Consider the following 19300-nt stretch of genomic DNA (forward strand, 5'->3'; position numbering starts at 1 on the left):
GTATTTTGTTTATTGCAAGTCATATTTAAAAAATTTAATGGGAGCAGCTACTCCTACTTTAATGAAAGTGTTGGAAGTGTTTCTATGGCGAGCACTGAGGTTGATGAAAATGAGGAAGTGGGAGAGCCTTCTAATGCAAGAGATGTAGTGGAGGATGCAAATCTATTAACAATAAGTAGAGTGGTGCATGATGCCTTAAATATGGGTCACTTAAAAAGAGAAAAAAGGCAAGACAAACATCCATGGAGGATGGTTTGCAAAAGCAACAAGTGCTTGAAGAGAATTTGAGGTGGACAGAAGTGTTTATAAAGAATGGCATTGCATCCAATGTCATGAGAGATGAGATGTTTTATAATGCATTAAAGTCATGGGCAAGAACAAGATTTGTCTTGCTAGATTCTAGTAAAATGAGAATGACCCATCTCGACAAAGTAAATAAAATAGTGGTGGAGTGCATTGAAAAGAGATTCTAGATTTAATTTCAACATACAGATGTACTTACTCTTTCTTTTGATGGGTAGACAAGTAAGCAAGCTAGGATCTTATGGGCATTACGCTAACAAAAATAGTGTTTTTAGAGAGTATTGATACTCCTCTGACAGAAAAAAAATTCATATTACATTTATCAAGTGTATGAAGAAGCAATTGCTAAGATTGGTGGCAGCAATAATGTCACTGCATTAGTAACAGATAACATGGCCAATTATAAGATGGCAAGCAAGATGATCATGGAAAATTATCCCACGCTGACATGGGTGGGTGGTATGTGAAGCTCATACTCTCAACTTGTTGTTAAAAAATATTGGGCGATTGTTGTTTGTACATGGGTGGTATGTGATGCTCATGCTCATGCTCTCAACTTGTTGTTAAAAGATATTGGGAAATTGTCATTTGTACAACTAGTGCTACAAGATACTAACATGCTCATTAATTTCATAAAAAGCCATTTGTACTTGCATGTTGTATTTAGAGAGCAGTCAACAAAGCAACTATGGCAATACTATCAGACTAGATTTGCCACATCTTTTCTTGTGCTTGCAAAATTAATGGAAGTATGACAGGCATTACTCGAGATTGTTGCAGACAGGTGATGGGTGAATTGGCTAAAGAAAAAGAGACAGTACACACTACCTAGCAACAAATGTGCACACCTTGTGCAGTCAAGTGCATTTTGAAGGAATGTTGGAAGAATAAAAGGTGTAGAGCCATTTGTGCTAGTGTTAAGGATGGTTGATGCAAATGTCTTTGTTATTTATAAAGTGTACTAAAAAATGTCTTAAGCAAGAATCCGTGCATTTCTCGATCAAGGAGAAGCAACAAGTCATACAATTGACTGATAAGAGATGGAAGCAGATGCACATCCCTTTGCATGGAGCTACATTTTCATTGCATCCATAATATCATATGCATGCCCAATGGAAGTCATAAGCAACTTTTGTGACGTTTGTAGAAAGTTGCTACTGGGTGAACAAGATAAATTAGCCTACCAACAGAGAGTTAAATACACAAACCATGAAGGTTCATTTGGAGATCCTTGGCATCTTGATGCTACAAAGACCACTGCTACACCGACTTGGTAGAGGGAATATGGTGGAGAGACGTTAGAGTTGTAGCATGTTGCCACACGTGTGCTCTTTGTTGTTGCATCATCTGATGCATGTGAACAAAATTAGAGTGCATACAATTTCATTCATTTGAAGAGATGTAATCCATTAAAACATCAGAGCTGATGACTTTGTTTATTGTTTTGAAAACTTTTGGTTGTTGAAGGGTTGAATATTGTAGCTAGGGCACCGAGTGGATCTAATGCTTCAAGAATTGCTAATGAATGATTAACTATGAAAATGTTTATTGAGGACGTATTCAGTGAAGAAGATCTGTAGGCTTGAATTACAACGTATGATAAAAAGGTAGAGACCCTACAAGCGGATGTCCAAAGGTTGGAAGCTCAACTTGCCAAATACAAAGCAGCTTGTGGAGATATAGACAAACAAGGCATTTAATGTGTTCAATGTTGCTTTGTGATTAATTTTGGCAGTCAAGATGCACCACCTAGCACCCAAGGCACTATATATAGCCAGGATGCAATGCCAAGCATGCAAGCACCTTGCAAAGCATGTTCTTTGAAAAATATTTTACTGAGATCTTCAAGAAATGTATTGACATTTCGGTTGCAATGTAAATATCATTTTGAATATCAAGTCTTTCAAACATATGTAAAGTGAAATTTACTCTTTTATTGCAAACAAGTATTGAGACATGGCACTCTTTGAAATTTTAAATTCTTTGTGGGAACATGAAAATGCAACCTTATATTTAAGTTTTAAATTTGTAAACTTTACGATTAAATAACAATGCAACATTATATTTGAATTGTCTATCAAAGTATCTTTGCTTGTCACATTCAATCAGAGTGTTTCTGCTTAAAAATATCACAAAGCATTGCTACTAACTATATGTCTCTCAATCATACAATGAGAAATTGTAAATCCCCATAGCATGACAAAATCATAGTTAATCAAAAATTGGCATCAACTAAGTACAATAGCAAAAATTGGCATCAACTAAGTACAATAGTACATAATGAGAAGTAAAGTAGTAAAACAATTGAGAAAAACATAATGGTACATCTAGAAAGTAAGTGGGGAACACTTGCAAATTTGATATAATATAAGGTACTACAATACAAGGTATGTGGAGTGACAAGATGGATAAGAGCATATGCACTTTCAGTTAATTAACATATTCTCGTATCTATTCCCTTGTATGCAAAAAAAATTAATACAAACATTATACTCTTCAGTCAGTCCTCATATTCATATGCACGATAACACAATATATGTACAGAGTCAAGATGGATACGACCATATGCACTCTTCAGTTTACATATTCTCATATCCATCCCCTTGCATGCATCAAGCATGAGTGAGCATATTTTCATACCAATCACCTCACATGCACCAAAATTCTCAAATCCATCCCTTCACATGCATTTGGGCATCGTATTCTGAATTGCAATTAGCATAGATGCGATATCAACAGTCTCTTTTACATCACTATTGTCACTAAGTAGCTCAAACTTATGCCCTATTGACGGAGAGGTAGACTGGCTATGGCTAGGTAAATTAGATCACTGTGTGCATGTGGAGTTAGCACATGAGGTCTTTACAACATTGGCTCTCTATTCTTAGATTTTGCTCTCTTTTGCTCAGTTGGTCACCTCTTTCCTATTCCTGACAGATGGTGTTTATCCATCCAATCGACACATCGGTTCAATATGTCATGGACATACACCTACTAAATAAAGTGTATAAGAATTTTTTATTGTTGGGCATGTTTCCTTCTACCTCTATCAAGCACTGGAGTAGAATGTGGTCTAGGGTTCTGTGTCTTAGGTCCACAAGCTTCAGTTGTAGATCGAAGAAACAATGTGCTTCTTATGAGCTTGGATGGGCAAAGCTTGGCCACATCGCAAAGGCTAAAGTTGCTCCCCTAGAGGCACAAAACCCATGGGTGGGTTTGGCATGTCCCAAGGGGCTCTTCATTCATGTGTGCGATACTCATGTTAGAACCTAAAATATGTATGGCACTTTATTGCATTAGGATTGTGCAAAAGTACTTAAGAAATTCTTATAACAGAATACCGTGCAACAAGACATTAATGATGGAAACAGTCTGATTTTCAGGTTTAGGCATGGTCACAAAAATAGTTTATTTATCAATTTAAATTGAATGTCACATCTGTTATGATTTGAAAAGGTATAAAATCTTAAAATTCACAAACAAATTAGAATTATTATGATTCCACTAAGAAACTAAATTTTAAGATTCAACAAATTGCTCATCATGGATATAAAGAGCGTTCATGTTTCAAATATATATAAGAGCCATGGTTCAGAAACATACAAGAGACATGTTTCAAAAAATAAGTGCCATGTTGCCTTCAATACTTTACAAGAATATAACTTCCTATGATCGAATGCCTTGACCATGACATTGCACAAGCTTACATTCACGCACTCGCCTACCTATGTCCACTACTACATGCAGTGTGAAATGTACATCTCATTGTTACAAAAACTGGAGCACAGGCCTTTCTAGCTTTGCATCATGACTAGGTTGTGATGGTGTGGTGGCATCATCATGTTCATTCAGTGCTACAAGTGGTAAAGGCAAGCCAACGCCAGGTGCAGGCATAAGTGAGTGTGTGGGAGAGGGAAAATAATCTGGACAAGTAGCAGTGGTACAACTACTCATGCAATTGAAGGTAAAACACTAGGAGGAACATAAGGTAGGAATGGATGTGTTGGAGTGTGCGATGGTGGACCTGCAAGGTATGGTAGTTGTGCATGTCGTTGAAGATGTGGGGGAGCATGTCCAATGAAAGGGAGAACTGCTAGACATGGAGTATGGAAAATATGATGAAAACGTGGATGTGGAAGGATTGCTTGTGGTTGGATGTAGAGGTGATTATGGTCAACGACAGGCTAGATTAACAAGTGGGATGGAGAAAGATGCATATCCTTCGTCTTTGAAGACACACCATGCATTCTTTATGTATGCAACTCATGCCTTTTTAGGACCCTCGCACTTCTTGTCGCAAATGATGTCTCAATCTATTTGACTGAGACATCGTCGACTCTCTAGGATGAAGTGATGCATGTATTGATCTCTAGATTCTTTGTTGGAGACATTTGGAAACTTTTAATCCAAGGCCCTTACTCCACACTTTGCCATGGAGGTCTTTACTCCATGGACGCCCCGCTTTTTTACTCATTTTTATTCAAAGGAATATAACCATCTCCTCTCCTTGTCCTTCCTACTAGCATACTTGTGCGTTTATCACATTTAGGTTTTAAAAATTTGAAAGTTTTTTTCCCCCTTAGTATGGCATCATCTCTATCTATGAGTTGTGTGTTGCAATCTGAGTTGTCTATTTAATGTATATGCATGTTTAGATAGGTTTACTCTTAGGCTAGCACAGTTCATCTCTCTTTGAGAGTTCCGTGTTGCACTTTGAGTTGCATGCTTGTATGTATGATATGTTTACATGTTTAGATAGGTTTATTCTTAGTCTGGAACTCATCTCTCTACTGAGAGTTGTGTGATGTAGTTTGAGTTGTATGTTCCTACTGCAAAAAATGTTTGCATGTTTAGATAGGTTTACATCTCAGTCTAGCACTCATCTCTCTTATGAGAGTTGTGTGATGCAGTCTGAGTTGTATGTTTAATATGTTTACATGTTTAAATAGGTTTGTGTCTCAATCTGGCACTCATCTCTCTAATGAGAGCTGTGTGATGTAGTCTGAGTCTTATGTTTAGATATTGTTTTTATCTCAGTATGGCACTCATCTCTCATATGAGAGTTGTGTGATGCACTTTGAGTTTTGTTTTTAGGGTTGCTTCCAATCCCAAGCTGGCACTCAGCTCTCTATGCGTCTACACAAATACTTAGTCTAGCACTCATCTCTCTCTTGAGATTTTTGTGATGCAATCTAAATTTAGGGTTTAGGGCTATTTGCATAAGTGCATAGCCCAATACTTAGAGATGCATGATGCGATCCGAGTTTATGATATAGAGATATTTGCACAAACTTCTAATGTAGCACTTGACTCCCTCGATACCTATGCATTTTAGCATGAGTTTAGTGTTTGTTGCTTGTGTTTGCATACATGGTCAATTACTAGCACTGACTCCAATTTGAATTTTGTTCGTAGGTTGTTTGCATATTAGATAACTCATGTCGGCAATCGATAAGAGGAAGATTGATCATCCTGATCTTAGTAAATCTTAAAGGAAGATCCTCAAGAATAGGAATATTGAATTCTTAATGACTGTTAATCAGGACATCATTCAGACCCTTCCAACAATGGCAAAAGTGGCGCGTGAGATCTCGTGACCTCCATTTTTAAATATAAAGCTTATTCGTACAAATAAGATTTTATTCATACAAATAAAGCTTTATTCATACAAATAAAAGTTACTAGTATGAATAAAATTTATGTGTAAAAATAAAATGGAAATTTTCATTGGATTCATTTTAAATCGAGAACTTTGTAATTTTTTGCTTTGTTTGAATTGAAAGAAGCCAATGAATGCCATTTACTTGATTGGCTTGTATCTCATTTTCTTGTGAAAATCGTTAGATCAGATCCAGTTTCATGTCTCATGATTGCTTTGAAGAAGTCACCAGGTCTGCTTATGTTTGAAATGGCCGAAAGGTACTAACGGGTTTCTTGGAAAAAGTGTGTAGGTCTGCTCAATTCGAATCGCCAAAAGAGACTAGGGGTGACTCCTGTCTGATGGAGGGTATTTGGTGGAGCTACACCCTAGGAAAAAATGGCACACTGATTGCTGAGCACAATTTTGCTCATGCCTGTGGTTTGTACAAGAAAGGAGTTAGGAAGTGGGGATATATATGGGATATGACACTTGCAGATTGGCTCTCAACCAAATCCATCTAACTTAGATTCAACCCCAATCCGAGAGATACACTAAACTTCATATTCACAATATTGATCTTGTGTGTGTGTGTGTGTGTGAGTGTGTGTGTGTGCATGTGCATGTGCATGTGCATGTGAGTGTGCGTGCGTGCATGTGCACGTGTGTGTGTGTGTGTGTGTGTGTGTGTGTGTGTGTGTGTGTGTGTGTGTGTGTATTTATTTATTTATTTATATGTATATGCATATGCACATGCACATGCATATGCGTATGCGTATGGAGCGTATGCATATGCATATGCACATGTCTATGCATATGCATATGTGTATGTGTATGTGTATGTGTATGTGCATGTGCATGTGCATGTGCATGTGTGTGCATGTGGATGTGTATGCGTATGCGTATGCGTATGTGTATGTGCATCACGATAGTTGTTGTCATGACGATGTACAATTAGTCTTGTGCCACCATCTAGACAAACACTGAGTCTGGCACTGGTCCAAGGATGTGATCATACTCATCATCAAAGACCAAGGGCAATAATAATGAAGCTTCCAGTGGCCACCCGCCGGTGAGTGCCAACTTACTTTGCGACAAGGGAATACCACCATGAGCATGTCCACACAAGAGAGTGTCATCATGTAGAGGACACCTGAGCTGAGGAAGTATTAACAAAACCCGAGTTGCCCACTATTAAGATCAAACCGGCTACTCCAATCAAGGTCAAATTCCAAGATTTCAAGTGGACTGAAGATGAGCATCCCTACAGTCACTTGTAAAGTTAACTACAAGTTTGCCATATCAATGGTGCAATGACAAAGGAGGAGTATGTGAACTACTTCTCGTGCACATTGGCTAAGACAGCTCAACATTGGATTAACCAATTCCCTATTGGATACTTCAAGGATTGGTAGAAAATGTCAAATGCTTTTTTAAAGAGGTTCTGATAGGAGATCAATGAGGAGGATGTCCATACTAAACTTAGTGACCTGAAACATAAAAAACACAAGTCCATTCACAACTTTGTGCTCAGGCAAAGGGCTTTGATTAACCAGCTTAGTACACCTCCAAAAATCAAGTCATTATGAGCTTGATTGATTGTGGGTTGTACCCAAATTGATCTTAAATCCTTGGAAATAGTCGATCCCATAAAGATGTACGAAGATTGTCGAGTTATTGCATTGGTGAAGAGTACGACCTCCAAGAAGAAGCCCAAGAAGAAGGTGAAAGCAAGCGATGATGAGGATGCCTTAGCTAAGCTTGATATTCTGAAGTCCACTGTGAAAAAGGACTTGAAAGACATGGGTTACCAAGAAAAATTGAGTCGGGAAGAGAAATGGTGGGACATATGGAGGATGACTGCAAGACAAAGTACTGTGGAATTTGTTCCAATGATGAATCTACTTGCTGATATGCCAAAAAGAAGCCACTAAAAGTGAATCAGATTGAGCCCGGGTCTAAGAATAAGGAAGCACAACCATCAAAGAACGATCAAGGCAAGGTCAAGGTAAAAATGGGAAGGAAAAGAACTAAGGACCTTCACATATTCATTGTTGCTACTTCTGTTATGGCAACCACGTGAAGGTTGAATTCCCTTTATAGCAGGAGCATTTAAAGCTACTCCAGAGTAAGAGAGAAAGGTGAGAAGTTGACCCAAGAGGTCAAGCAAACCTAGTTGAGCTCTCGAGTCCAAGAATAAGGATGCACAACCACCGCTCGAGCAAGGCAACGATAAAGGTTAAAATGGGAAGGATAAGAACCAAGGACCTTCATCGATTCATTGCTAGTTCTATGATGGCAACCACATGAAGGCTGAGTGCTATGGCAAGAGCATTTAAATATGCTCTAGAGTAATAGAGAAAGCTAAGAAGTTGAGCTAGGATGTCAAGCAATCCTAGCTAATCTCTCGACTTTAGTTAATCCCAATGTAGTGACTCGCTCACAACAACACATCACTGATGAGAAAGGATCAGCCTCACTTATAGGTGATCTCAATTGGAAGGCCCAAAAGTAGATTTCCTTCCAACTTACTCTCGAATTGAAAGGGAAAGCTCCAGCAATGGATCTACCCCTTATTTCAGTAAGGTACCACTAGCAGATAACTCGGTAGAAGCCTCGACAAGTCAACCTCATGAAGTCTCGAGTTCTAAAGGAAATGATCAAAGCATGGGAAATTTCCAACAAATGAAGCTAGCCTATAGCAAAATTGCTCAAAATTGCACCTTATTGCATGGATTTTCTATTGCAACAACTTCAAACTGAAGAACCAAATGTCAAGACTGTGGATTCATTAGCTATTATTCCTATCATTGATGCCCCTATCGTAGACGATCAAGTCCCTATGATTACAATAAAAATCAAGAAGCAAAAAGTCTAAGGCATTATTGTGGATGGTATTTCTAGAGTTAATATCATCTTTGCGGCTATGTGAATAAGTTCCAACTGAAGAATATAAAACCATCTCCATTTTGAGTTTGAATGGCTAATCAACGACCTGTAGAGCATCTAGGTATGCTAGTTGATGTTGCTTTAACTATTGGCGGCAATCATTATACAATGAGCTTGCTGGTTATACCCATGGAAGAGAATGCATATTCTTTATTATCGGAAGACATTGGTTGAAAGTTGCTAAGATAATGCATGATTGTCGAACCGAGTTGATGAAAAAATAAGATATTGCATGATTGGGGAACCAAGTTGATGAAAAAGTAAAACTTGGGAGAACAAAATTCTTATTCCAACCAACCCAAGTATGGTGCCTGAGAGTTACAGACCTCAAGATTTGGAAGTCAAAGACTAGTTTCCACGAGATGTTGAAACTCACCTTAGGGAGCTTTAGATCTTGCCAGTAGGCGAGATTAACATATTCCAGATAGTTGTTGACCTCAAGCGAAAGGTTAAAGAAGAAAAGATAGCTGAAAAAACAAAACTTGTGTCCCACTAACGCGAAAGATATAATTGGGAAAAGAGATATTGCTGACCTAAAAATCACAATTACTCGGTTGGATTCTGAGCAGTTACTTCCAGAACCAACTCAAGAACTAAATCTAGGATCAAGCCAGGAGCCTAAAACAATAGTCAGCATTGCCTATGTGGTTGATGATCAAATTTGTCTGAAGTTAAGAATTTGTTCATGCAGTATAAGGTGGTTTTGCATGGAGCTATACAAATTTAAAAAGAGTTCCTATAGAAATTTATCAGCACAAAGTCCCTTTCGTGCCTGATCCTAAACCTATTGGAAAACAGAGGTACAGAATGAACCTAAATAATTCAAAGCAAGTCAAAGCTGAGCTAGATAAGCTCATTCAAGCAGGCTTCATTTATTCTATTGACAGATTTGATTGGCTTTTTCCTCTGGTGGTAGGACCTAACAAAAATGGGAAACTCCGAGTTTGTATGGATTATAGAAAGTTGAATGCTCAGATAGTCACAATGAATCGGATCATTCAAAGGATGGAACCCAAAACTCATCAAATGCACTACAAATAGCAAAGAAGGTACCACCTAGAGAAACCATCTATGATGCGCTAAACAAGGACAATAAAATTTGTCGAGAGCCAATCCATAACAAGCTGCATCAAATGTGTGAAGAAATCGATCAGTCTCTTATTCACATCACGCTGTGATTCATGGCAATGATCAAGATAAAAGAGGAGCAACTTTGATAGATTGCTAGACTGTACAGAACCAAGATGGCAATCAACACAAGATGACAAGCAATGTGCTAAAGAATCCTCGACGAACCCAAGAGAGGTACAATTGGCAACTCTACACTCGTACATCTACACGTGCATCAACGCCGGCAAGTTGCAAGAAATCATCTTGATACTAGAAGTCGTTCAATGGCATCCTAGGTAGTGAATTTGTAACGTCGTCTTCCAACACTAATGCATATGAAGTGGTTAACAATGCACATAAACAAGAAATTCAAACTTTCTTATTAAAATTTCAAACTCTTTTAATTAAAAATTTCAAAAAAGCATTGCACATCTTCACTATGAACAACATTTAAATTACAAAGAGGTCCAAATGTTGAATAAATTAGTATTATTATTATTAAGACAATGCATAATTTTAATCATTCTTCAAAGCATTTAAAAATTACACACGACTTTTCTTATAATCAAAACATCCAAAACTTTTAGCAATTTTCTAGCATGATGTAAGTTACAATATTATGTAAATTTGTCGTTTCAATAAAACCAAAAACATTTAAACATCTTAAAGTGATATTTTTCACGATACAATAGCTCTTATAAAGTTAAAATAGAAGAAAATCAATTGTCTTATTGTAAACGTATAACCACTTTAGCTCAACATTCTTGTGCTTATAATGACAAAGAACTCAAAGCTTCTACGCGTCAAATTAGGTAAGACAAAATCAATCTAATACATGATTCAACAAAATATATAGTATATATAGTAGTTTTATAGCGTCAACTTCCATGATATCTACTTTTTAAAGTTTTAAATATCAATAACTGATATTCTTTCAAGATATATAATTTTTTTATAAAGTTAAAATAGGAGAAAATAAACTTTCAATTCAATAAATGATTCAACAAACTATAAACTAGCCTTTAATGATATCTTACATTTTAAAATGTAAATTTGTATATCTCGTAACATACATGCAAAGAATGGTAAAATACTTTTTGAAGTTTTATATAAGATATTGGAATTTTGCAAAATGAAAATGATGGTTCAAATTAAATAGACAAACAAAGGCAAAGAATAAAATAAAATTAATTCAAACCTTAAAATTTTAAATATTAATTCAAACCTTAAAATTTTAAAACGAAAGAGTCACTTGTGACCATAATATATTAAATATTCCCATAATAAGTCTCTTACCTATGAGCATACAAAAAGGATGTAAACTGAAACTTTATTAGTGATCATATAATATATGAAATTTACTTTTATAAGAAAAAATTCAAAATCAAGAGTTTTCAATTTTCCTAAGTAACACATGGATCAACCAGTAGCACTAATAGATGCCTTAAATGTCGTGTCAATAGATTTGACATGCTACATGACCTACATTTGCTTTTTAAAATCGAAGTTATGACTATTTACATTTTGCATTTAGTTCAAGATTTATTTGAAGGCACCCACAAGTACTGATTATATGGAACACGCAACCCTACATATGGCAATTTTCTCACGAAGGGAGATTTCAAAAATTATGTGCACTTAGCCAATAAACAAAAAAGAACATGATAGCATGTATGCAATCTATGACTATGCAAAACAGCTTCCGCCACATCTTAAAAGTCCACATACCCATACAAAATGGGAACATATACGATGCCCAAGTCATAAAGGCAAATAATAACAACTGCTTGATCAAATTTGATCAATCTTGTATCGTTGCAATCATACTTTTCTTGTCATAGTTTGTATATGGGACTTCCAATATTATCTTATTAACTTTCGTTGGGAAAAAATAGAACATAAGCTTACATACATTCGTAAGTACGTACATGTATACATACATATATCCACATATACATCATATATATCCTAAACGCACGCACACACGAGTGCATTCTCTCTCTCTCTCTCTCTCTCTCCCCCCCCCCCCCCCATACTCCTGAGAGGAACTAGGACTTCCCCACCAAGATCCAATTCTACCGTGGCCACTTTCTGAGAGTATCAAGGATGGAGTGATCATCAGACCCTAGTACGACAAAGGAGTTCCCCATCCATTGAGGATTGCCACAAATGCGGGTCTTATCCCACCCAAAGAGCAATGGATCTGTAGAATATGCATGACGGAGGAGATCAAGACACGAGCAATACATATGCACCTACCCTTTTCTATGAGATCCGAGGACAATACCACCGCCTCTTTCAAGGGGGGCTTGGTTTTGGACAGTGCACTCTCTCAATAGATCAACTCCATGACTAAGTCTACATTGGCCCTACTCAATCGAGATGCGACGACATGGAGAGACCCTAATGAGGCCAAAGGAGATGACAGCACCACAACAGACTGGGTCAGACAGAGCACCGTGAGAAGTCACAGATTTCTAGGGTTTTGAGTCAACCCCAAGATATAGTGAAGGAGGAGGTAGCCGACATGAGGACAATGTGGATCATGGAGGTTACGTTATATGCTTTATTTGCACATTCAAATACTAGCATATGTGCAAACCAAATCGTTATATCAAGGATACTATTTTTCCTTATTTACACAACTTTTTTGTTTTTCCATATCACAATTTGATTGCAAATAAACTGTATACACTAAAGACAACAAAACTCTGGCATGCTTTAAATTGATAATTTGCCAACTTAAAAAGGATGGAGTAGATAGAGAAGAATGAAAATGAAGATCAAGAGCATAGTTCGATCCGTACACGTATGGTTGGCTGAACCATACATATGAAATCGCCTGGTATGGCCAATCATACTTGACCTTTTTGGGTGGAAAAACAGGGTTCTCAGACCTTTATTAACACGTTTTTTATCAGTTTCATACATTTTTCTGGAGTCCACACACCACGCTTGAGCATTGGAATTTGGAAATTAGGAGTCCCAACCTGTCATGCTGCATGCGATGTTATTTTTGTGGTAAAATAAGGGTCACGTATGTTCAGCCCCAGGGGCTGAACCATACTCCATTCATACTTCTGTACCCGTATGTGTTTGCCGTATGGTAACGTATGGAAAAAACTATGATCAAGAGTATACTAGACTCTCTAAATGAACAGACTTTTGCAAAAGTGTGGAGTAAATCGTCTCTGAATATTCAATTAAGCAAAGTAGTTATAGCAAATCAACATGAAGATTATGCCAGAATGAGTTGACTCTTCAATTGGATACCATTGAAGGTGTCTTTGGAATCTGGAATAGATTGCAAAATTATGGTTTTCAAAAAAACAAGCATATATATACTAGAGCATGCCCTAAAATGGGACTAGCAGATTAAAGCTCTTAAGTAAGCTGGTGTAGATGTCAAAGGGTCACCACACATGGACCCTTTTCAGCATTGCATGAAACCGTTACCAACACTTCTAACGTGAACATCCATAATTTGAAAAGTCATACCATGAATCTGTGACGAACCACTCGAACAGGATTTTCAGGTTGACCCAAGACATTACCAGTCAAAATGCTCATAGAAACAGAACCTATGTGCAGATGACCATTGACTCCTAGCAGAGCTTGAACATTCAGCTCCACTCGAGGGGTGACAACTTCAATCTGACAATTTACCCTGGGAGAAGCTTTGCACTGTCAGTTATTGGCTTTAAAAACTCGTGTACAGTAGAAGAAACTGCAACCAGAGAAACAATACCTACAGCGGGAGAATGAGACAAAGACCGACTTCTGCTTGAACCGCGTCCTCGACCCTTTACTGGAGAATGCTGTCAGCCAGAAAAAAAATGCCCCCAACAAAAAGGATTATTGAAAATGAGAAATTCAAATAATAGTATGAATTGATTTTTGAAACACGCATTCACCATAACGTAAGAACAATTAATGTTTTTATTATTGACATTTTTGAATGCTCTGATTATGAAAGCATGCTAAGTATGTTTCAGACTGACTTCCTTGCTAGAAGAGCTATGGCAAGACATAAAGACTTACTGCACCACGAGGTGACATAGATTTAGATCGGCTTCTGTTTAGAACGCATAAAACAATGAGCATTTCATTAGAGTTAAAGTCCAGACAATCCACAGAAAGAGACAGTTTTAAACAGCTTTAGTCATATACCATCCTTGAAAACAATACCCATAACAAACCATTAAAAACATCAGAGAGACAAAACAAACAAGAATTCACTACTCACCTGGAAGGGGAACGAGAACGTGAAGGTAAACGACCCTTGGAAAGTGACCTTGAGCGAGATCTTGATCGAGAACGGGATGCTGATCTACTCCGAGGAGACTTACTACGTGACCGGCTATACACAAAATATGCAATAATGTTAATTAGAAGCACAAAAGAATTCCTATATAGCTTGAATATTCATTGGGACCCAAGTTTTGCAAAAGCGTACCCACGTTATAGTTCAAATTACCAGTCATTACACACACACAACCATTGCATTCAAAATCTCTTAGAGGATATAAAAGAAGACGTGTAGAAAGCTTCTTAGACCATTCCTACAACAGGCCTATATCTAGATGAATCCAGGAACGTGCCCAAACTCATCCTCTAAAGACACAGCAGAGTGCAGTTTCAATCTCATGATAGTCACTCATAAGGTTGAAAACCATAAACTCCGTCACACATAGCAGGGACTAGCTACTATGACATCCCCACTGACGTCATCAGTGCCCAACAGTGGGTGTAGACCATAGTATAAACATATGCTCTCTCACATACAAATCAACACATACTTGAGCATCCATTTATACAAAGTCTTCGTACTGAGTTTCTGTTGGAGTGTGTCGGCACTCCAGACGTGAAGGGCAGACTCATCCATGACGAAGGCTAGCACTAAAGGAGAACAGGCATTCGCAATTCATCCAAACCCGCTCAGAATCTCTCTGAGATCTAGTCATGTCATCAGAAATACGTCAAATCCTCAAAAGAATATTTAGGGAAACACAGTACGGGTTGCCACCAGCCAAACAGTTGCGCTTACAGCCTTACTGGATAGACCAGAGTAACCTCTAGGACTGAGTAGATGCACAATGGCATCATCATTGGGAGACCAAAACAGAAAGGATGGTTTCCTTTCTCTGGTTTGTTCAGCACAGATGGAATTGCAGTCCAAATGTGTTTAAGGATAGCTTATTTCTGTCAGTGCATTGTACCAAGATAAATTATGCAAAGTGTTGTCTTCCGGCTTGCACAGAGCATAGGATTGCTTGGAGAGGATTCCACATTGATCACAGTGTCTTTGTGGTATCTATCATTGTCACATTGGGTGACAAAATGCTGAGCCACTTAATAGACGTCGATTCAAAAAGTCACCTACACATCCCACTTCAAATATATTCACTGTTTCAGAAACATTGTACAGAACAATCCCAACAATCATCCTTACCAGAGGGTAGTTCTGCAATTACGGGGACCATTTCAGTCATCATCCACAAACATTGTGTTTAGGGCCATCTGTTGCCCACAGGTGGTGAGTCAAGGAAAGGGCACACCACTCATTTCTACCGTTGTGGATGAACTTAATGAAAGGGACTGAAGGGGGAAGAAGAGCAAGAGTGAGAGAGTGAGAGAGAGAGAAGACTCCACGTGTGTGGGTGTGAAGTGATGAGCCACACCACAAACTCATTTGTTTTATTAGGATTAGGTTTGCCCTATGACTGTCTTAAGACAGTCATAGGTGTCCTATCTTTAATGAAGGGTTGGCAATGTGCCTTTACCCCAACAACCTCCCACCTAAAGGCCAATGTGCCTAAAGGGGATAAAAGAATAAAAATTACAGCAATATACAGTTACTGTATACAAGACCATAAAATAAGAATGGTCTCATCCTAATCCCATGATGTGGCGGCAATGTGCAAACCGCTCTGTAGGCAAGCTCTTAGTGAGCAAATCTGCAGGATTATCATCAGTATGCACCTTCACAAGCTCAAGTCGCTTGTCTTCCAGTACCTCTCTGATGAAATGATATTTCACTTCTATGTGCTTGGTCTTCTGATGAAAGACCGGATTCTTTGCCAACATGATAGCACTCTGACTATCACAATGCAAAACTGGCATATCTCCTGTAATGCCCAAATCTCCCACCAGCCGAGTAAGCCATATTGCTTCCTTGCAGGCCTCAATGGCTGCAACATATTCAGCTTCAGTGGTTGACAGTGCAACGCATTTCTACAACCGAGACACCCATGATGTAGCACCTCCTGCAAATGTGAAAATATAACCGGTAGTAGACTTCCGGTTATCTGCATTCCCTGCATAGTCTGAATCTGTAAAACCATGCACCAATGCATCCTGCCTACCATAGCATATGCACAAGTCTTTGGTACCCTTGAGGTACCTCAAGACACCTTTCACTGCTTCCCAGTGCCGCTTGCCTGGATTTGCCATATACTTGCTGATGACTCCCACCGCAAAAGCAATATCCGGACGAGTGGCAACCATGGCATACATCAAAGAACCAACTGCAGATGCATACGGAACCTTGGCCATTTCAGCCTTATCATCATCTGATCTGGGGCTGTCCTTACTGCTGAGTTTTAAATGCGGAGGCAACAGGGTACTAATAGACTTCCCCTCTTCCATTTTAAACCTCTGCAGTACTTTGTCGATATACTCCTTTTGTGACAAAACAAAAGTCCCTTGGACCTGTCACGAGTAATCCGCATGCCAAGAATATGATTTGCATCACCCAAGTCTTTCATGTCGAAAGACTTATGTAGTTGTTTCTTCAAAGCACTAATCTCATGCTGAGATTTACTGGCAATAAGCATGTCATCCACATATAGAATGAGTAGCATCAAACTGCCATCTTTTGCCCGTTTGGTGTACAAGCAATGATCGGTCTCACACCTATGATACCCTTGGGACTGCATGAAGGCATCAAACTTCTTGTACCATTCCCTTGGCGCCTGCTTGAGTCCATACAAGCTCCTCTTGAGCTTACACACAAGCTGCTCTTTCCCTTTAACAGCATATCCCTCTGGCTGACTCATATAGATCTCATCATGGAGATCTCCGTGAAGAAAGGCTGTCTTCACATCCATCTGACATAAATCCATGTCGTCATGAGCAACAAGAGCTAACACTACTCTCAAAGTAGTCATCTTGACTACAGGGGAAAAGATCTCATCAAAATCAATGCCCTTCTCCTGCTTAAATCCCTTGGCAACCAATCTAGCCTTATACCTAGGTAAAGCATTTGAATCCACTTTGACTTTGTAAACCCACTTGCATGGCAAAACCTTTCTGCCTGCAGGTAACCGCACCAAGTCCCATGTATCATTCTGAAGTAGGGAATCCATTTCTGACTGCATGGCTTTCTCCCACTTCTTTTTCTCCGTTCTTCCCATAGCTTCCTTGAAGCTGGAAGGCTCACCACAATCTGTCAGCATGATAAAATCAGCCACATTATTGGCTCCTGGAACAAACCTGGCAGGAGGCCGTTGTGCACGGGTGCTCCTCCTAACAAAATGTTCCGGATTAGGCTGCTGTCCAGCCTGTTCTTCATGCATGACGGGTGGCTGTACCACCATATCTGGCTGTTCTACAGCCCCATCTGCTGGCACATCCAGTGGTGCATCATTGGCAAAATTATCTGGCTGATTTTCAGCCTGTATACCCTCTTGAACAGGGTGATCTGCAGCAGCCTGCTGCTGCATATAAATGGGCATTCTTTGCTGTCCAACATCATTATAAATAACCCTCCTGTATTCCACAGGTTGCAGGGTTCCTTGTGTACACTATCCTCTTTAAAGATGACATCATTGCTGCGTATAATCTTCCGTTTAACGGGATCCCATAATCTGTACCCCATTTCACCTTCGTCACCATAACCCATAAAGATGCATCTGATAGACTTTGGATCCAGTTTGGTGCGTAGTTCTTTGCGTACATGAGCAAAGCACTCGCAGCCAAATACACGTAAGTGCTTATATGAAGGTGGCTTGCCAGACCACACCTCTTCTGGCACTTTCAACTCCAAAGCCTTGTTTGGCGACCTGTTAATAATGTGAACTGCTGTTTGCACGGCTTCTGCCCAAAAGCCATGGGGTAATGCAGCATAAGACAACATACATCGAACCTTCTCCTGAATAGTTCGATTCATACGCTCACTTGCACATGCATTATGAGGAGCTGTGAGTTCCTGTTTGATGCCCTTAGCTTGGCAAAACTGCACAAAAGCATGTGACACATACTCACCCCCATTATCGGACCTGAGGCATTTCAGCCTGCGACCTGTCCGATTCTCAACCTGAGCAACAAACTTCTTGAAAGCATCTAAGGCATCTCCCTTATGCTTCAAGAAATAGACCCACACTTTGCGTGTGGCATCATCAATGAAAGTAATAAAATATTTTGCACCCCCTAGTGATAACTGTGGCATCTCACACAAATCAGTGTGCACTAGATCAAGTGGTGCTCTATTCTGGGGAGTTCTCCTCTTATGAGGAGTCACAGAATGCTTGCCAAATATACAATGATCACAAGTAGGCAAATCTGAAAAAGAAAGAGGCGGCAGATAACCCAAACGTGACAGTTCTTGCATTCCTTTAACAGACATGTTTCCGAACCGGCTATGCCACAATGAAACCTTTGGCAGCTCGGTTATGGCAACAACATGATTACCCACACTGGAAACATAAAGAGGGTACAAGGTATCACTCTTAAAACCCTCAGCCACTACAGTCTGGCCATCAGTAATCACCCATTTGGAATCCCCAAATGTGGTGTGGTAACCACTGTCATCCAATAAGCCAGTGCTAATCAGATTTTTCTTGATTTGCGGCACATGGCGGACACCATCAAGCATGAATATGCGTCCATCAGGAAATACTATCTGTATACTGCCAATCCCTGCAATCTGACATGCATAGTTGTTCCCAAGATGAACAACTCCATGAGTACCTGTGTAGGAAGTAAACCACTCCCTATGAGGAGTAACATGAAAAGAGGCACCTGAATCCAAGAGCCAGGTGTGCATGTCGTGACCATCAATAACCAAGGCATGTGCTATTACAGCAGAAGAGCATAAAACATCATGTATGTCACTGTCACTGTCCTCTGCTGCAACATTCACTGCATCCAAATCATCTGCCTTGGCCTTGCCTTTGCCTTTGCTTGCATTTCCTGCATCCTTTGTTTCAGCCTTCTTGGCTTTCTGATCCCGTATGAACTTGAAGCACTTAGACTTCACATGTCCCTTCTTGCCACAATAAAAGCATTCAATATCCTTTT

The 19300-nt window shown here is 39.1% G+C and overlaps 1 protein-coding gene across 4 annotated transcripts in view; it reads right to left on the reverse strand.

The window, feature by feature from the left end:
• Positions 1 to 12915: 12915 nt before the first annotated feature.
• The window catches only part of LOC147896404 (serine/arginine-rich splicing factor SR34B-like), a 69441-nt gene continuing 63056 nt past the window's right edge, over positions 12916 to 19300 (reverse strand). For 3 of the 4 annotated variants that reach the window (XM_087382481.1, XM_087382480.1, XM_087382482.1), the window contains 4 exons: positions 14247 to 14360; positions 14042 to 14075; positions 13753 to 13818; positions 12916 to 13667 (listed from right to left, as the gene is read on the reverse strand). In XM_087382481.1, the coding sequence (XP_087238607.1) occupies positions 13650 to 13667; positions 13753 to 13818; positions 14042 to 14075; positions 14247 to 14360 (232 nt within the window). In that variant the 3' untranslated portion in view covers positions 12916 to 13649. Of the gene's footprint in view, positions 13668 to 13748; positions 13819 to 14041; positions 14076 to 14246; positions 14361 to 19300 lie in introns of all 4 variants that reach the window. The other variant, XM_087382483.1, reaches the window with a different exon arrangement.

This window comes from Dipteris shenzhenensis, chromosome 12 (genome assembly GCF_047967505.1).
Source record: "Dipteris shenzhenensis isolate YYH24624 ecotype China chromosome 12, Dip_SZ_1.0, whole genome shotgun sequence".
In the NCBI taxonomy this organism is placed as follows: Eukaryota; Viridiplantae; Streptophyta; class Polypodiopsida; order Gleicheniales; family Dipteridaceae; genus Dipteris; species Dipteris shenzhenensis.